A 19,672-nucleotide genomic window follows, 5' to 3' on the forward strand; every position below is an offset into this window, starting at 1 on the left:
AAAGATGTGTAGTTTAGGTGGATTGGCCATGCTAAATTACCCCTTAATATTGAGAGATGTGCAGGTTAGGTTACGTGGTATGGGGGGACTGGGCAAGGGTAGAGTACTCATTCAAAGGGTTGGTGCAGACTTGATGGGCAGAATGGCCTCCTCCTGCACTGTCGGGATTCTATGAAAAGGAAATTGTATTTGACTATGGAGGGCACTGAGGTGAACGTATACAACTGGCTACTCCCGCAGCCCCCCCACCAGGCCTGGCCGCTCCCAGTACTCACATTGGTGGTCCAGCATTGCAACAGCCACAAAGTAATGTGCCAGAGCTCTGTAATGTTGCAGTTTCACCTGGACAGTGTAGAACCATGCTGGAGGAACATGCTCCTTGATCGGAGCCTGTGTGATGGACTGGTTAATGAGGTTGTACACATCTGACACCTGGGAAAGCCACAGAAGAAACATTAACCAAGTCAGGAACGGTAGCCTGTTCAAATAAAACTCAATTTTCAAAATCAATAATCATGCATTGCTTTGTGTCTCCCACATTACACAGCGACTAAGAGACTGATCTACTCGAATGGGAACAGAGCCCACAGTACGGGATTAGCCGGGTCTTTCCCGGTGCTCAGAGCACCACGTTATCGAACGGCCATTCGGGTAGATAGGGGGCCTCAGCCCGGCCAAGGCAGCACGTGGTCCTGTTTCCTGCACCGAGGAATGCCACTCGCTGTAACGCCTCACTGCAGGGTAAGATCGGGGTGCCGTTTAAAAATGGCCTCTCAATGTCTCAACGCAACCCCCAAACCCCAACACACTTACAAGGGGGTCCTCGGCACTGAACGGCGCTCACCTGAGATCTCCAAGATGAGGGGATTAGATCCACGTCTCAGTTAGATCGGGAACGGGTATTTGAGTGACCAGCTCACGCTCATGTACAGATTTGCCAGAAAATGATCTCACCCACAATGGGCGGCATTCACATCACAACGTGTTAGATCACTGGAGGCGTGGTGAGCTGGGGAGATCTCGGGGGAGATCTTGGGGGGGGGGGTCTCCCAGCCATGCCGTGCTGTTTTCTGGGCGCAATGGGCCAGTTGCCCCATGTTTCAAAATCACTTTATTGGCTGCAAAACCTCTGGGAAATTCTGAGCTTGTGAATTTTTTTTCCAAATCCCAGGCTTGTATTAATTACCATTTCACTTCCCTCCTCCAATCAGTGTCCTGCCACTGCGGAAGGTGCAGAGTTAGTCACAGACACACCCCAGCAGCAGTGATGTGAGAAGTGGGGTAACAGACTGGACATGCAATACAGAGGCCCCAGTTAATACTCTGAATACAAGAGTTCAAATCCCAGCATAGCATCTGGGGGCAAAATAAATGTGGAATATAGAGCCAGGCTCTGTGATGTTAGTCTGCCATTGTGGTCAATACCCACCTGGTTCACCTCAGGGAAGGAAATCTGCCATCCTTACCCGGTCTGGCCTACATGTGACTCCAGACCCACAACAATGTGGTGGACTCTTAAATGACCCCTGAAATTGCTCCATATTTGGATTGACTGACCAGCACCTGAGCAGCCTGGGAAATAAATGCCTTGCCAACAATATTCAGATCCCAGGAATCAAAAGCCCAATGCTGGAACTTACCTTGGTAGCTTCCTGGGCCACCTTCAGTAAGCTGAAATATTGGTTGCGAATCCCAGGCAGCACCATCTTCTCAAAGGCACATTCTTGCGCTTGGGCCAACATCAAGCGAATCAGCATGTTCTGCATCGATGGACTCATGTCAAAACTTGGCGTGTGTGTGAAGCTTTCCTTCAAGTGGCTCAGCACCCCTGAAAACAAAGAGACATGAGGATCGCTGTCGAGACAGAGATCTGGGGACCATTCACACAGCGCGGTCTAAAGGGAAATCCTGTTTGATAAATATATTAAGGATGTAACTGGTAAGGTAGATAATGGGGAACCAGATGTAGTATACCTGGATTTCCAAAAGGCTTTCAATAAGGTGTTGCTCACAAGATAAGGGCTCACGGAGTTGGGGTAATATATTAACAATGATAGAGGATTGGTCAACTGAAATAAAACAGAGTGCGCATAAATGGGATGTTTCAAATTGGCAATCCGTCAATAGCGGAGTGCCACAAGAGTCAGTGCTGGGGCCTCAGCGATTTACAATCTGTATTAATGGCTTAATGAAGAGAGAGAATAGAGGGCGAAATTCTCCCGAAACGGCACGATGTCCGCTGACTGGCGCCCAAAAACGGCGCCAATCAGACGGGCATCGCGCCGCCCCAAAGGTGCGGAATGCTCCGCACCTTTGGGGGCCGAGCCTCAACATTGAGGGGCTAGGCCGACGCCGGAGGAACTTCCGCCCCGCCAGCTGGCGGAAACGGCCTTTGTTGCCCCGCCAGCTGGCGCGGAAATGACATGTCGGGGCGGCGCATGCGCGGGAGCGTCAGCGGCCGCTGAAAGTTTCCCGCGCATGCACAGTGGAGGGAGTCTCTTCCGCCTCCGCCATGGTGGAGACCGTGGCGGAGGCGGAAGGGAAAGAGTGCCCCCACGGCACAGGCCCGCCCGCGGATCGGTGGGCCCCGATCGCGGGCCAGGCCACCGTAGGGGCACCCCCCGGGGTCAGATCGCCCCCCCCAGGACCCCGGAGCCCACCCACGCCGCCTTGTCCAGCCGTTCAAAAGGTGATTTAATCCACGCCGGCGGGACAGGCAATTTATCGGCGGGACTTCGGCCCATCCGGGCCGGAGAATCCAGCAGGGGTGCCCGCCAACCGGCGCAGCCCGATTCCCGCCCCCGCCGAATATCCGGTACCGGAGACTTTGGCAACCGGTGGGGGCGGGATTCACGGCAGCCCCCGGCGATTCTCCAACCCGGCGGGGGGTCGGAGAATGACGCCCAGAATATCTAAATTTGCCAACAATACCAAGATAGATGGGAAAGTAAGGGGGGGGGGGGGAAACATAGAGATATGGAGCGGTTAAGTGAGTGAGCAACAAGAAGGCAGATGGAGTAGAATGTGGGGAAGTGTGAAGTCATTCACTTTGGCCGTGAGAAAAGCTGAATATTTTTTTTAATGTGTGAAACTAAGTGTTGTGTTCAGAGATTTGGATGCTTTTGTTCAAGGAACACAGGTGCAGTAAGTAATTAGGAAAGCAAATGGCAAGTAGGACTTTGTTGTAAGAATAAAGAAGTCCAACTGCAATTGTGAGACCACATCTGGAATATAGTGTGTACAGTTTTGGTCTCCATATTTAAAGAAGGATATACTTGCATTGCAAGTGTTTCAGCAAAGATTCACTAGATTGGGGTGTCCTGTGGCGAGAGGCTGAGTACATTGGGTCTATATTTAGAAGAAAGCGCGGAAATCTCATTGAAACATGCAAGGTAGATGCTGAGATTGTTTTCACTCGCCGGGGAATCTAAAACACGGGGACAGTCTCATGATGCCATGGGGCGGCATGGGGGCACAGTGGTTAGCACTGCTGCCTCACAGTGCCAGGGGCACAGTGGTTAGCACTGCTGCCTCACAGCGCCAGGGTGGCACGGGGCCACAGTGGTTAGCACTGCTGCCTCACAGCGCCAGGGCGGCACGTGGGCACAGTGGTTAGCACTGTTGCCTCACAGCACCAGGGCGGCACGGGGGGCACAGTGGTTAGCACTGCTGCCTCACAGTGCCAGGGACCCAATTTTGATTCTGACCTTGGATCACTGTGTGGAATTTTCACTTTCTCCCCGTGTCTGCGTGGGTTTCCTCCGGGTGCTCCGGTTTCCTCCCACAGTCCAAACGGTGTGCAGGTTAGGTGGATTGGCCACGCTAAATTACCCCTTAGCATCCAGGGATGTGCAGGTTAGGTTAAGGAGTTGCAGGGATAGAGTGGGGTGGGGCAGTAGAGCTGGGTCAAGTGCTCTTTCGGAGGGTCAGTGCAGACTCGATGGGCCGAATGGCCTCCATTTGCACTGTCGGGATTCTGTGATAAGGAGCCAATCAATGAGGACTGAATTGATGAAAACCACTCAAAGGGTTGTGAATCTTTGGAATTCTCTATACAATAAAGTTAACATACAATTTGACTTCCCAATAGCCTTTATATCTGGATGTCAACTTTCCTGTGATTGTGGTGTTTAAGGTGATTTTAAAAAAGCTGAAAGCAAAATACAGCAGGTACTGAAAATCTGAAATAAAACAGAAACTGTTGAGTTCAGATTTCAAAACTGAGTTAAATCTAGATTAGTTGGGCAAAGGTAATCAGGATGATGTAATCAGGGTGAGTCAATGGGGTTCAGATGTAGACCATCTAGGATCCAATTAATTGGTGCCACTTGCTCACCAGGTCTTTCTCTCATGTTACTGGTTGGGAAATATCTCAGTTGTCATTCTGAAAACTGTCCCCATCCTGCAGATTTCCAATCAGCGGTGAATGGATGATCAGGAGCTGGACATTCTCCCACTCTGAGCCCCAGGCGTGCGGTGTGTACGGGGACATCAACTGTCAGCTCACGTTTTGTTTGAATGTCTCCTGCTTCAGGTGTGATACACAGCTGCCTCATAATTGTCATGTTGCAGCCAACGTCCCTCTGTCACCAAACACACACAGACCTGGAGCTCGCTGGGACATTTCCCTCAAGCAGTATTCCAGGAACAGTTTGTTGTTGAATCAGGGTCAGCAACTGGAATTGACATTCTGCCCTGTGTGTGTCAGAAAAGGGCCACCTTCTCCCCTTTACCAAGCAGTTATTCTGACTGTGCCCCCTGCCAACACCACAGGCAGTTCACACAGGAAGCCATGCCCCCTACTCTCCTGACGCTGATGACCAAACTTCATCATTTCCAGTCATGATAAAGAACTGACAGTGTAAAGATTCTCGGAAGCAAAGCACCCGCTGCTCAGCCCTGTGACACCTACTCCACTCTTCAACAGGGACATTACAGACTATTGTAGTATCCCCATTGAGATTATCCAATTACATTTATTGGAATCTGAACCCATGGTATTCTGGTCTGTTTGACCACAGCTGGGAATGAATTTACTCACAGCTCAGAGAGCTTTGAAATACTCTGAACTGGTGACGGGGGTGCTTCCTATTCAAAATAGGTCAGCAACTAGTTTCTACACACAGTCATAAACCTGTTGAACAGTGACTCTGTGGGAGGAGGAGGGGGGTGGTGGGGGGTGGTGGGGGGTGGTGGTGGTGGTGGTGTGAAATGTGAAATACAACAAGTTGCCCATGGGAAAAATACTAAACTAAGGCAGTAATGCAAGTGAATGGGAATGCTGACCTGCTGCTCTCTGGAAGGCCTCAATGGTGCTGTCAAGTCCAGCTTGGGTCTTGCGATCACACCGAGTGCCAATCTGGGTGTAAAGTGCTCCAATATTGAACAGAATGCTGGCTTTCTCCAGGGACAGGTGTTGTTGGCACACAGGAACGCCAGTGAAGGAGTCATACCTCAAAATAATTAAAACAGCAAATTCACAGTCCGACCTCAAAGGAAGGAATCAAAAACTTTGAACAGGCAAATAAAGTTGTACTTATACAAAACCACTTGTATCTCAACATCATCACAATAAAGGGATACAGAGTTCAGGTAGCCTGTCTAACCAGACTCTGTTCTTTTAGCCCCCCCCCCCCCCAATACCGGGACCACCTGCCTCACCCCCACGCCCCCTTCAGGCCCCACTCAACGCCATTTCATGCACGGAGGAACTTCGCGAAAACATTGGGCACAATCTCTCAAGCCCCCGACCCAACCCCCGGATCCCCCAACTCACCCATAAGGGCCACCCCCCCCGCACCCCACCTCACACGCATGGGGCACCCCCGGGCCCGATCCCACATGGGCAAAATGCCTGCCTGGCACCTTGGCACTGGTGCCAAGAGGCTGTTGGGAATCTGGGGGGAGGCTGCGTTGCGCCCCCGTTCCAGCGGGATTCGGCCGGCAGATCCCGCCCAGTAATTGTGAGATCCGTTTCACCCAGAGTCTCAATTTAATTTCTCATCCTGCAGACCCTCTGACAGTGCGGCACTCCCTCAGTACTGACCCTCTGACAGTGCGACACTCCCTCAGCACTGACCCTCTGACAGTGCGGCACTCCCTCAGTACTGACTCCCTGACAGTGCGGCACTCCCTCAGTACTGACCCTCTGACAGTGCGGCACTCCCTCAGTACTGACCCTCTGACAGTGCGGCATTCCCTCAGTACTGACCCTCTGACAGTGCGGCACTCCCTCAGTACTGACCCTCTGACAGTGCAGCACTCCCTCAGTACTTACCCTCTGACAGTGCGGCACTCCCTCAGTACTGACCCTCTGACAGTGCGGCACTCCCTCAGCACTGACCCTCTGACAGTGCGGTACTCCCTCAGTACTGACCCTCTGACAGTGCGGCACTCCCTCAGTACTGACTCCCTGACAGTGCGGCACTCCCTCAGTACTGACCCTCTGACAGTGCAGCACTCCCTCAGTACTGACCCTCTGACAGTGCGGCACTCCCTCAGTACTTACCCTCAAACAGTGCGGCACTCCCTCAGTACTGACCCTCTGACAGTGCAGCACTCCCTCAATACTGACCCTCTGACAGTGCGGCACTCCCTCAGTACTGACCCTCTGACAGTGCAGCACTCCCTCAGTACTGACCCTCTGACAGAGCAGCACTCCCTCAGTACTGATCCTCTGACAGTGCGGCACTCCCTCAGTACTGACCCTCTGACAGAGCAGCACTCCCTCAGTACTGACCCTCTGACAGTGCGGCACTCCCTCAGCACTGACCCTCTGACAGTGCGGCACTCCCTCAGCACTGACCCTCTGACAGTGCGGCACTTCCTCAGCACTGACCCTCTGACAGTGCGGCACTCCCTCAGTACTGACCCTCTGACAGTGCGGCCCTCCCTCAGTACTGACCCTCTGACAGTGCAGCACTCCCTCAGTACTGACCCTCTGACAGTGCGGCACTCCCTCAGTACTGACCCTCTGACAGAGCAGCACTCCCTCAGTACTGACCCTCTGACAGTGCGGCACTCCCTCAGTACTGACCCTCTGACAGAGCAGCACTCCTTCAGTACTGACCCTCTGACAGTGCGGCACTCACTCAGTGATGTACTGGGAGTCTCAGAGTCGATCTTGCACTCTTGTCTGGATTTCTTTCAACAAGCTTCTAGTTCCAAGTTAAAAAGTAATTCAAAAATAGCCCTTATTTTGTGGACATGCTGATTAACATAAATTGAACAACACTGACTCAGAGCTAGAAAGACAGGTTTGAGAATAGTGAACAGTCGAGAGAGACAAACAAAGAACAAAGAAAGAGAACAAAGAAAAATACAGCACAGGAACAGGCCCTTCGGCCCTCCAAGCCCGTGCCGACCATGCTGTCTGTCTAAACTAATATCTTCTACACTTCCTGCGTCCGTATCCCTCTATTCCCATCCTATTCATGTATTTGTCAAGATGCCCCTTAAATGTCCCTATCGTCCCTGCTTCCACCACCTCCTCCGGTAGCGGGTTCCAGGCACCCACTACACTCTGTGTAAAAAATTTGCCTCGTACATCTACTCTAAACCTTGCCCCTCTCACCTTAAACCTATGCTCCCTAGTAATTGACCCCTCTACCCTGGGGAAAAGCCTCTGACTATCCACTCTGTCTATGCCCCTCATAATTTTGTAGACTTCTATCAGGTCGCCCCTCAACCTCCGTCGTTCCAGTGAGAACAAACCGAGTTTATTCAACCGCTCCTCATAGCTAATGCCCTCGATACCAGGCAACATCCTGGTGAATCTCTTCTGCACCCTCTCTAAAGCCTCCACATCCTTCTGGTAGTGTGGCGACCAGAATTGAACACTATACTCCAAGTGTGGCCTAACTAAGGTTCTATACAGCTACACCATGACTTGCCAATTCTTATACTCAATGCCCCGGCCAATGAAGGCAAGCATGCCGTATGCCTTCTTGACTACCTTCTCCACCTGTGTTGCCCCTTTCAGTGACCTGTGGACCTGTACACCTAGATCTCTCTGACTTTCAATACTCTTGAGGGTTCTACCATTCACTGTATATTCCCTACCTGCATTAGACCTTCCAAAATGCATTACCTCACATTTGTCTGGATTACACTCCATCTGCCATCTCACCGCCCAAGTCTCCAAACAATCTAAATCCTGCTGTATCCTCTGACAGTCCTCATCGCTATCCGCAATCCTACCAACCTTTGTGTCGTCTGCAAACTTACTAATCAGACCAGTTACATTTGCCTCCAAATCATTTATATATACTACAAACACAGGTCCCAGCACTGATCCCTGCGGAACACCACTGGTCACAGCCCTCCAATTCGAAAAGCATCCTTCCATTGCTACTCTCTGCCTTCTATGGCCTAGCCAGTTATGTATCCACCTTGCCAGCTCACCCATGATCCCGTGTGACTTCACCTTTTGTACCAGTCTACCATGAGAGACCTTGTCAAAGGCCTTACTGAAGTCCATATAGACAACATCCACTGCCCTACCTGCATCAATCATCTATGTGACCTCTTCGAAAAACTCTATCAAGTTAGTGAGACACGACCTCCCCTTCACAAAACCATGCTGCCTCTCACTAATACGTCCATTTGCTTCCAAATGGGAGTAGATCCTGTCTCGAAGAATTCTCTCCAGTAATTTCCCTACCACTGAAGTAAGGCTCACCGGCCTGTAGTTCCCTGGATTATCCTTGCTACCCTTCTTAAACAAAGAAACAACATTGGCTATTCTCCAGTCCTCCGGGACATCACCTGAAGACAGTGAGGATCCAAAGATTTCTGTCAAGGCCTCAGCAATTTCCTCTCTAGCCTCCTTCAGTATTCTGGGGTAGATCCCACCGGCCCTGGGGACTTTTCTACCGTAATATTTTTCAAGACGCCCAACACCTCGTCTTTTTAGATCTCAATGTGGCCCAGGCTATCTACACACCCTTCTCCAGACACAACATCTACCAATTCCTTCTCTTTGGTGAATACTGATGCAAAGTATTCATTTAGTACCTCGCCCATTTCCTCTGGCTCCACACACAGATTCCCTTGCCTATCCTTCAGTGGGTCAACCCTTTCCCTGGCTACCCTCTTGCTTTTTATGTACGTGTAAAAAGCCTTGGGATTTTCCTTAACCCAATTAGCCAATGACGTTTCGTGACCCCTTCTAGCCCTCCTGACTCCTTGCTTAAGTTCCTTCCTACTTTCCTTGTATTCCACACAGGCATCGTCTGTTCCCAGTCTTCTAGCCCTGACAAATGCCTCCTTTTTCTTTTTGACGAGGCCTACAATATCTCTCGTCATCCAAGGTTCCCGAAAATTGCCGTATTTATCCTTCTTCCTCACAGGAACATGCCGGTCCTGAATTCCTTTCAACTGACACTTGAAAGCCTCCCACATGTCAGATGTTGATTTGCCCTCAAACATCCGCCCCCAATCTAGGTTCTTCAGTTCCCGCCTAATATTGTTATAATTAGCCTTCCCCCAATTTAGCACATTCACCCTAGGACCACTCTTATCCTTGTCCACCAGCACTTTAAAACTAACTGAATTGTGGTCACTGTTCCCGAAATGCTCCCCGACTGAAACATCTACCACCTGGCTGGGCCCATTCCCCAATACCAGGTCCAGTACAGCCCCTTCCCTAGTTGGACTGTCTACATAGACGGAGGGAGAGACAGACAGAGAGACAGAGGGAGAGAGAAGCCGAAAGGGAGTGAGGGACATAGAGAGGGGGTGAGGGACACAAGAGAGGGGGTGAGGGACACAAGAGAGGGGCTGAGGGACAGAGAGAGGGGCTGAGGGACAGAGAGAGGGGGTGAGGGACAGAGAGAGGGGGTGAGGGACAGAGAGAGGGGGTGAGGGACAGAGAGAGGGGGTGAGGGACAGAGAGAGGGGGTGAGGGACAGAGAGAGGGGGTGAGGGACAGAGAGAGGGGGGTGAGGGACAGAGAGGGGGGTGAGGGACAGAGAGGGGGGTGAGGGACAGAGAGAGGGGGTGAGGGACAGAGAGAGGGGGGTGAGGGACAGAGACAGGGGGTGAGGGACAGAGACAGGGGGTGAGGGACAGAGAGAGGGGGTGAGGGACAGAGAGAGGGGGTGAGGGACAGAGAGAGGGGGGTGAGGGACAGAGAGAGGGGGGTGAGGGACAGAGAGAGGGGGGTGAGGGACAGAGAGAGGGGGGTGAGGGACAGAGAGGGGGGGGGTGAGGGACAGAGAGGGGGGGGGTGAGGGACAGAGAGGGGGGTGAGGGACAGAGAGAGGGGGTGAGGGACAGAGAGAGGGGGTGAGGGACAGAGTCCTTACCAGGTGAAGAACAGGCCCAGTTGCCGGTTCGGCTGGAAGAAGCGACTCTCTAGGAGGCTGAGCTGATTGTAATAGGAAATCAGCAGCTCGATACCCAACCCATTCCGGCTGGGGGTGCGGACAGCCTGTCGAGAGAGAAGACCTCAATCAATGAGCAATAACAGAGCAGGCCCCAGCGGTGCAGGGATGCGTCATCGCCACGAGTAAAACTCCAGCTGATTGCCATTGCTCAAACTGTCTGCATGCAAAGTATAAATATTCAAATTCAGGAGGTTATCCGTTTCCAGGTAAATGCCCAAGGGGTTTTACTCGGAATGCCTGACGCAGCCGTTACCGGCACAGCCTCACTGCCTGGGACAACCCACCGGGGCAGGGAACACAAACCAGGCACAAAATCTTCCTACAATCCAAAAGTTGTTTATGTATTTTTCTCCATTCAAAGGACTATCAGTGACGTTGGTCCGTGGGGGCACTCTGAGGAGACACTCCGGGGAGACGCTCCTGGGAGACGCTCCAGGGAGATGCTCCGAGGGGACGCTCCAGGGAGGCGCTCCGGGGGGACGCTCCAGGGAGATGCTCCGAGGGGACGCTCCAGGGAGATGCTCCGAGGGGACGCTCCAGGGAGGCGCTCCGGGGGGACGCTCCGGGGAGAGGCTCCCGGGGGGGGGGATGCTCCGGGGATATGCTCTGAGGGGACGTTCCGAGGGGACGCTCCGGGGGGCCGCTCAGTGGAGACGCTCCGGGGAGAGGCTCATGGGGGGATGCTCCGGGGAGAGGCTCCGAGGGGACATTCCGAGGGGACGCTCCGGGGAGACGCGCCGGGGAGACGCTCAGAGGAGACGGTCCGGGGAGATGGTCCGGGGAGACGCTCCGGGGAGATGCTCCGGGGGGGATGCTCAGGGGAGATGCTCTGAGGGGACGTTCCGAGGGGACGCTCCGAGGAGAGGCTCCAAGGGGACGTTCTGGGGAGATGCTCCAAGGGGACCTTCCGGGGGGACGCTTCGTGGAATCGGTCCGTGGAGTCACTCCAGGGGGGCACTCCGGGGAGATGCTCGGAGGGGACGTTCCGAGGGGACTCTCCGAGGAGACGTTCCGAGAAGAGGCTCCGAGGGGACGATCCGGGGAGATGCTCGGGGGGACGCTCCGGGGGGGACGCTCCGGGGGGGACGCTCCGGGGGGGGACGCTCCGGGGGGACGCTCCGGGGGGACGCTCCGGGGAGACGTTCTGGGGAGATGCTCCGAGGGGACGCTCCGGGGGGGACGCTCTGGGGGGGACGCTCCGGGGGGGACGCTCCGGGGGGGACTCCAGGGAGATGTTCCGAGGGGACGCTCCGGGGGGGACGCTCCGGGGGGGACGCTCCGGGGGGGACGCTCCGGGGGGGACGCTCCGGGGGTCACTCCAGGGAGATGTTCCGAGGGGACGCTCCGGGGGGGACGCTCCGGGGGGGGACGCTCCGGGGGTCACTCCAGGGAGATGTTCCGAGGGGACGCTCCGGGGGTCGCTTCTCCTCGGAACGTCTCCTCTCCAGTTGGCCATTCAGCCCATCCTGCTCATGCTATCTCTGACAGAGCTAACCAGTGAGTCACATCCTTTCCCATAGGACACAAAACCGAATTCAATAAATCTGACACTGCATTCAGCACAATGGGAAGGCAGGGGTGTAATGGTATTGTCCAGAGACCCGGGTTTAAATCCCTCCACGGCAGGTGGTGAAATTTGAGTTCGGTAAAAATCTGGAATTAAAAGTCTAATAATGACCATGAAACCATTGCCGAATGTTGTAAAAATCCATCTGGTTCACTAATGTCCTTTAGGGAAGGAAATCTGCCGTCCGTCCCTGGTCTGGTCTACATGTGACTCCAGACCCACACAGTGATGCGGTTGGATCTTTAATGGCCGAGCGAGCCACTCAGTTGGAGGGCAATTAGGGATGTGCAATAAATGCTGGCCCAGCCCAGCGACACCCACAGAACATGAATGAATTAACATTATATTGTTAAAAATCCAGCCGACTCACTAATGTCCTTCAAGGGAATGAAACCTGGCACCCAGGGGTCAGCAGGAATGTGGGGTTGAGGTCACCATCAGATTGGCCGTGATCCTATTGAATGGCGGAGCAGAATCGAGGGGCCGAGTGGCCTCCTAATTTTTATGAATTTGACCTTCATGCCCTCTCATCAAGACTATTATTTTGGGGAAAGTAACTCACTGTCTCCAACACATGGAGAGCCAGCGATACCCCAGCAGGGGGTAGGGGAGACACATGCAACAGAACACCACTCGGACACTGGATGTAGACTGCATTGTAGACGGGACACACAGTGTAATGTGCTCCCTGTCGGAAAACCCACCTGCCGCATATCCATCACATCCAGGATCTTATCTTCATACTCTGCTGGATCCTCGCTGTAATGTTCCTGAATTAAATCCTGCGGAAAAGAGGAGGAACTCAAAGTATTTTGAGGCTGCAATGCCGGCCTGACAAAGGCAATGAAAACTACAAGCTAGTAAAGACTTGCTGACGGTTACGGAGCCCTCGGTCTGGCCTTAAGTACATACCCTTGGTGTCCAGGTTATACTGGAATGTTTTTCCGTCAGTAAGAAATAATCTCCATCGTAACAAGTGATCACATACAAATCTCTAATCTCTGACGGCAGTGATCTCCTAAAGGTCCTCCCCAATCTCTACCACCAGTCCCACCCAGTGGCCCCAGCCCACCGGATCAGTCTTCGACAACAGCTCATTATAATATAAGACATAGAACATAGAACAGTCCAGCACAGTACAGGCCCTTCAGCCCTCGATGTTGTGCCGACCATTTATCCTCATCCAAGATCAACCTAACCTCCACCCCTTCAATTTACTGCTGTCCATGTGCCTGTCTAAGAGTCCCTTAAATGTCCCTAATGACTCTGACTCCACCACCTCTGCTGGCAGTGCATTCCACACACCCACCACGCTCTGTGTAAAGAACAATAAAAATAATCTTTATTGTCACAAGTAGGCACCTTCCTATCCACCCTATCTGTATCTCAATTTTATCTTAATCTTTATTGTCACAAGTAGGCTTACATTAACGCTGCAATGAAGTTACTGTGAAAATCCCCTAGTCGCCACATTCCTGTTCGGGTACACAGAGGGAGAATTCAGAATGTCCAATTCACCTAACTGCACGTCTTTCGGGACTTGTGGGAGGAAACCGGAGCACCCGGAGGAAACCCACGCAGACACGGGGAGAACGTGCAGACTCCACACAGACAGTGACCCACCCGGGATTCGAACCTGGGACCCTAGAGCTGTGAAGTAACAGTGATAACCACTGTGCTACTGTGCCACCCACGGTACAGAGCAGAGTAGCAACACTGCAAGAAGCGGATTGACATTTTATTGTTTGTTAATAGGAAATCTTCTTTGTTATTCATTCACACAGTTCATCTGGACAGGATCAGCAGCTCCAGACCCATGGAAAATCAAAGTGAAAATGAAAATCGCTTATTGTCACAAGTAGGCTTCAAATGAAGTTACTTTGAAAAGCCCCTAGTCGCCACATTCCGGCGCCTGTTCAGGGAGGCTGGTACGGGAATTGAACCGTGCTGCTGGCCTGCCTTGGTCTGCTTTAAAAGCCAGTGATTTAGCCCAGTGTGCTAAACCATCCCAGGAAAGTCCCGTGTGCATTCAAACTCAAACAACCCGTGGGTTCAGGGAGAGATCAGTCTCCCACGAACCAATATGACAGACAGCAGTAGCACGGAGCTCCTCACCTGCATTAATATATCACATTTAACATAGTCAATCAACACAAAATGCTTCACAAGAGCGTTAACCAGAAGTATTCGTACTGGAATATATTAACCAGCAACGAAACAACACAAACACTTCCCCCAATTCCAATCATCTTCATTATCCCCTGTTCTTATTTAATTTAATCAAATTTCATTTTTGGAAAACAGCATCAAATCTTAGTCGTTAGTTCCAACCATACACTCATTTTTAGACAACAGCCAGTTATCAGACTGTGGGAGGTGCTGTATTGATCAGTCTGTACTGTGGGAGGTGCTGTATTGATCAGTCTATACTGTGGAGGGTGCTGTATTGATCAGTCTGTACTGTGGGAGGTGCTGTATTGATCAGTAATCAGTCTGTACTGTGGGAGGTGTTGTATTGATCAGTAATCAGTCTGTACTGTGGGAGGTGTTGTATTGATCAGTAATCAGTCTGTACTGTGGGAGGTGCTGTATTAATCAGTCTGTACTGTGGGAGGTGTTGTATTGATCAGTCTGTACTGTGGGAGGTGCTGTATTAATCAGCCTGTACTGTGGGAGGTGCTGTATTGATCAGTCTGTACTGTGGGAGGTGTTGTATTGATCAGTCTGTACTGTGGGAGGTGTTGTATTGATCAGTAATCAGTCTGTACTGTGGGAGGTGTTGTATTGATCAGTAATCAGTCTGTACTGTGGGAGGTGTTGTATTGATCAGTAATCAGTCTGTACTGTGGGAGGTGCTGTATTAATCAGTCTGTACTGTGGGAGGTGTTGTATCGATCAGTAATCAGTCTATACTGTGGGAGGTGCTGTATTGATCAGTAATCAGTCTGTACTGTGGGAGGTGCTGTATTAATCAGTCTGTACTGTGGGAGGTGTTGTATTGATCAGTCTGTACTGTGGGAGGTGTTGTATTGATCAGTAATCAGTCTGTACTGTGGGAGGTGTTGTATTGATCAGTAATCAGTCTGTACTGTGGGAGGTGCTGTATTGATCAGTAATCAGTCTGTACTGTGGGAGGTGCTGTATTAATCAGTCTGTACTGTGGGAGGTGTTGTATTGATCAGTCTGTACTGTGGGAGGTGTTGTATTGATCAGTAATCAGTCTGTACTGTGGGAGGTGTTGTATTGATCAGTAATCAGTCTGTACTGTGGGAGGTGCTGTATTGATCAGTAATCAGTCTGTACTGTGGAGGGTGCTGTATTGATCAGTCTGTACTGTGGAGGGTGCTGTATTGATCAGTCTGTACTGTGGGAGGTGTTGTATTGATCAGTAATCAGTCTGTACTGTGGGAGGTGCTGTATTGATCAGTAATCAGTCTGTACTGTGGAGGGTGCTGTATTGATCAGTCTGTACTGTGGAGGGTGCTGTATTGATCAGTCTGTACTGTGGGAGGTGCTGTGATGGTAAAAGACACTAAAGAAATGCAGCTTATTTCAAGTTTTGTAATGAAATCAAGCCGTGACAGGCAACCCGTTCTTCCCTTACCTTGATGGGCGTCACAAAGTCAACTTCCTTCGTTTCTTTCAGTCCCAGGGGGATGAGGGGAAAGCAGAGCGCATCCCTGCAAAAACGTCATGAGAAATCGTCACAGGCAGATCGGGAGCAGGTTTACAAACTATCCACACCGGCCAAATAAACTTGCTCAAATCCGAAAAGGTCTCAGGTCCCAGACTGAAGGCAGTTCCTGTGAAAACCCCCGAGCAAAACTCAAAGAGAAATGATCCTCGCGGCCAAATCATTCCGTCTGTGAGGGAGAGGCTGGCAAGAGGCAAATTTAAACATAAACCGATATGGCATATAAATGGATTTTAGGGATTAAATAGCTTTCAATTCCCTGGATCTATTGTCAGAATTTAGAGGGTTAAAGCTGCAGAATCAGAGGGCAGCACGGCAGTGGGTTAGCACTGCTGCCTCATGGCGCCGAGGTCCCAGGTTCGAATCCCGGCTCTGGGTCACTGTCCGTGTGGAGTTCGCACATTCTCCCCGTGTCTGCGCGGGTTTCGCCCCCACAAACCCAGAGATGTGCAGGATAGGTGGATTGGCCACGCTAAATTGCCCCTTAATTGGGAAAAATGAATTGGTTATTCTAAATTTATAGGAAAAAAAAGCTGCAGAATCAGAAGTGAGAGCAGAACTCTAACTAAAAGGACAAAGAACCCAAATTGGATTCAGGATCTCAAAGATAGCCAGAGAGAGAGAGAGAGAGAGAGAGAAATAGAGAAACAGAGAGAGAGACACACACACACAGAGAAATAGACAAACAGAGAGCGCGAGACAGAGAGAGAGAAACAGAGCGAGGGAGAGAGACAGAGAGAAATAGAGAAACAGAGAGAGAGACACACACACACAGAGAAATAGACAAACAGAGAGCGCGAGACAGAGAGAGAGAAACAGAGAGGGAGAGAGAGACAGAGAGAGCGAGAGAGAGAGAGAGAGAGACAGAGAGAAATAGAGAAACAGAGAGAGAGACACACACACACAGAGAAATGGACAAACAGAGAGCGCGAGACAGAGAGAGAGAAACAGAGATAGAGAGAGAGACAGAGAGAGCGAGAGAGAGAGAGAGAGAAAAATAGAGAAACAGAGAGCGAGACAGAGAGAGAGAAACAGAGAGAAACAGAGAGACAGAGAGAGAGAATCAGAGAGAGAGAGAGAGAGAGAGAAATAGACAAACAGAGAGAGAGAGACACACACACACACAGAAATAGACAAACAGAGAGCGCGAGACAGAGAGAGAGAAACAGAGAGAGAGAGAGAGACAGAGAGAGACAGAGATAGAGAGAGAGACAGAGAGAGCGAGAGAGCGAGAGAGACAGAGAAAAAGAGAGAGAGAGACACACAGAGAGAAATAGGGAAACAGAGAGAGCGAGACAGAGAGAGAGAAACAGAGAGAGAGACAGAGAGAGAGACAGAGAGAGAGACAGAGAGAGAGAGAGAGAAAGAGAGAAAGAGAGAGAGAGAGAGAAAGAGAGACAGAGGGCTGGATTCTCCGCCGGCGGGAAGCTCCGTTTTGACGGCAGCCCGGGGGTTTCCCAACGGTGTGGGGCCGCCCCACAATGGGAAACACCATTGACCGGCAGGGGTAACAGAGCATCCCACCGGCAGGGTAAAATAGAAATGTGGCACGGCGGGACGGAGAATCCAGTCAAGAGAGAGAGCGAGAGAGAGAGAAAGAGAGAGATAGAGAGAGAAAGAGAGAGATAGAGAGAGATAGAGAGAGAGAGAGACAGAGAGAGACAGAGAGAGACAGAGAGAGACAGAGAGAGACAGAGAGAGACAGAGAGAGACAGAGAGAGAAAGAGAGACAGAGAGACACAGAGATAGAGAGAGAGAGACAGAGAGAGGGACAGAGAGAGAGACACACACAGAGACTGACAGAGAGAGACACAGAGAGACAGAGAGAGACAGAGAGAGAGAGACCGTGAGAGAGAATGCGGGCCAACATGGTCTAGAGCAAGCAGGCTCGCTAGGGCGGTCGTGAATGCGGGAGGGCGAGAGAGAGCGCGCGCGAGGGCGAGGGAGAGCGCGCGCGAGGGCGAGGGAGAGCGCGCGCGAGGGCGAGGGAGAGCGCGCGCGAGGGCGAGGGAGAGCGCGCGCGAGGGCGAGGGAGAGCGCGCGCGAGGGCGAGGGAGAGCGCGCGCGAGGGCGAGGGAGAGCGCGCGCGAGGGCGAGGGAGAGCGCGCGCGAGGGCGAGGGAGAGCGCGCGCGAGGGCGAGGGAGAGCGCGCGCGAGGGAAAGGGAGAGCGCGCGCGAGGGAAAGGGAGAGCGCGCGCGAGGGAAAGGGAGAGCGCGCGCGAGGGAAAGGGAGAGCGCGCGCGAGGGAAAGGGAGAGCGCGCGCGAGGGAAAGGGAGAGCGCGCGCGAGGGAAAGGGAGAGCGCGCGCGAGGGAAAGGGAGAGCGCGCGCGAGGGAAAGGGAGAGCGCGCGCGAGGGAAAGGGAGAGCGCGCGCGAGGGAAAGGGAGAGCGCGCGCGAGGGAAAGGGAGAGCGCGCGCGAGGGAAAGGGAGAGCGCGCGCGAGGGAAAGGGAGAGCGCGCGCGAGGGAAAGGGAGAGCGCGCGCGAGGGAAAGGGAGAGCGCGCGCGAGGGAAAGGGAGAGCGCGCGCGAGGGAAAGGGAGAGCGCGCGCGAGGGAAAGGGAGAGCGCGCGCGAGGGAAAGGGAGAGCGCGCGCGAGGGAAAGGGAGAGCGCGCGCGAGGGAAAGGGAGAGCGCGCGCGAGGGAAAGGGAGAGCGCGCGCGAGGGAAAGGGAGAGCGCGCGCGAGGGAAAGGGAGAGCGCGCGCGAGGGAAAGGGAGAGCGCGCGCGAGGGAAAGGGAGAGCGCGCGCGAGGGAAAGGGAGAGCGCGCGCGAGGGAAAGGGAGAGCGCGCGCGAGGGAAAGGGAGAGCGCGCGCGAGGCAACGGGAGAGCGCGCGAGGGAAAGGGAGAGCGCGCGAGGGAAAGGGAGAGCGCGCGAGGGAAAGGGAGAGCGCGCGAGGGAAAGGGAGAGCGCGCGAGGGAAAGGGAGAGCGCGCGAGGGAAAGGGAGAGCGCGCGAGGGAAAGGGAGAGCGCGCGAGGGAAAGGGAGAGCGCGCGAGGGAAAGAGAGAGCGCGCGAGGGAAAGAGAGAGCGCGCAAGGGAAAGAGAGAACGCGCAAGGGCGAAGTAGAGTGTGCGAGGGCGAGGTAAAGCGCACAAGGGCGAGAGAGAAGGAGCCAGCATGGAAGGGAGAGATTGGGAGCGCGCGCGAGAGAGAGGGCGCGGGTGAGTGAGAGCAAGCAAGAAAAAGTAAAGAAGTCTTTGCACCCAGTAGGAAAAATCTAGTTGGGAGTTTAGTGTGATCAGAGACACAATGAGGGTTAGTGTGATCAGAGACACAATGAGGGTTAGTGTGATCAGAGACACAATGAGGGTGAGTGTGATCAGAGACACAATGAGGGTTAGTGTGATCAGAGACACAATGAGGGTTAGTGTGATCAGAGACACAGTGAGGGTTAGTGTGATCAGAGACACAATGAGGGTTAGTGTGATCAGAGACACGAGGGTTAGTGTGATCAGAGACACAATGCGGGTTAGTGTGATCAGAGACACAATGAGGGTTAGTGTGATCAGAGACACAGTGAGGGTTAGTGTGATCAGAGACACAAGGAGGGTTAATGTGATCAGAGACACAATGAGGGTTAGTGTGATCAGAGACACAGTGAGGGTTAGTGTGATCAGAGACACAAGGAGGGTTAGTGTGATCAGAGACACAATGAGGGTTAGTGTGATCAGAGCCACAAGGAGGGTTAGTGTGATCAGAGACACAATGAGGGTTAGTGTGATCAGAGACACAATGAGGGTTAGTGTGATCAGAGACACAGTGAGGGTTAGTGTGATCAGAGCCACAAGGAGGGTTACTGTGATCAGAGACACAATGAGGGTTAGTGTGATCAGAGACACAAGGAGGGTTAGTGTGATCAGAGACACAAGGAGGGTTTTCATCACATAATCTCACTGGTTTGGAACAAGGTTGTGTTACACTGAATGGACCAGGAGCCCAGCCAGTACATTCCAGTCGAAGAGCCAGGGAAACTGGCAAACAGACTGTCTTTGTTCAGGGTACTGACTGAACGGACTCTCCCC

General features: G+C 52.6%; 1 protein-coding gene across 2 annotated transcripts in view; it reads right to left on the minus strand.

Moving 5' to 3' along the window:
• Nucleotides 1-19,672, minus strand: part of rhpn2 (rhophilin, Rho GTPase binding protein 2) — a 75,879-nt gene that overhangs the window by 16,908 nt on the left and 39,299 nt on the right. For both annotated transcript variants that reach the window (XM_072517751.1, XM_072517752.1), the window contains 6 exons: nt 15,560-15,635; nt 12,660-12,737; nt 10,308-10,432; nt 5,287-5,453; nt 1,641-1,828; nt 276-432 (listed from right to left, as the gene is read on the minus strand). In XM_072517751.1, the coding sequence (XP_072373852.1) occupies nt 276-432; nt 1,641-1,828; nt 5,287-5,453; nt 10,308-10,432; nt 12,660-12,737; nt 15,560-15,635 (791 nt within the window). The remainder of the gene's footprint in view (nt 1-275; nt 433-1,640; nt 1,829-5,286; nt 5,454-10,307; nt 10,433-12,659; nt 12,738-15,559; nt 15,636-19,672) is intronic.

This window comes from Scyliorhinus torazame, chromosome 10 (genome assembly GCF_047496885.1).
Source record: "Scyliorhinus torazame isolate Kashiwa2021f chromosome 10, sScyTor2.1, whole genome shotgun sequence".
In the NCBI taxonomy this organism is placed as follows: Eukaryota; Metazoa; Chordata; class Chondrichthyes; order Carcharhiniformes; family Scyliorhinidae; genus Scyliorhinus; species Scyliorhinus torazame.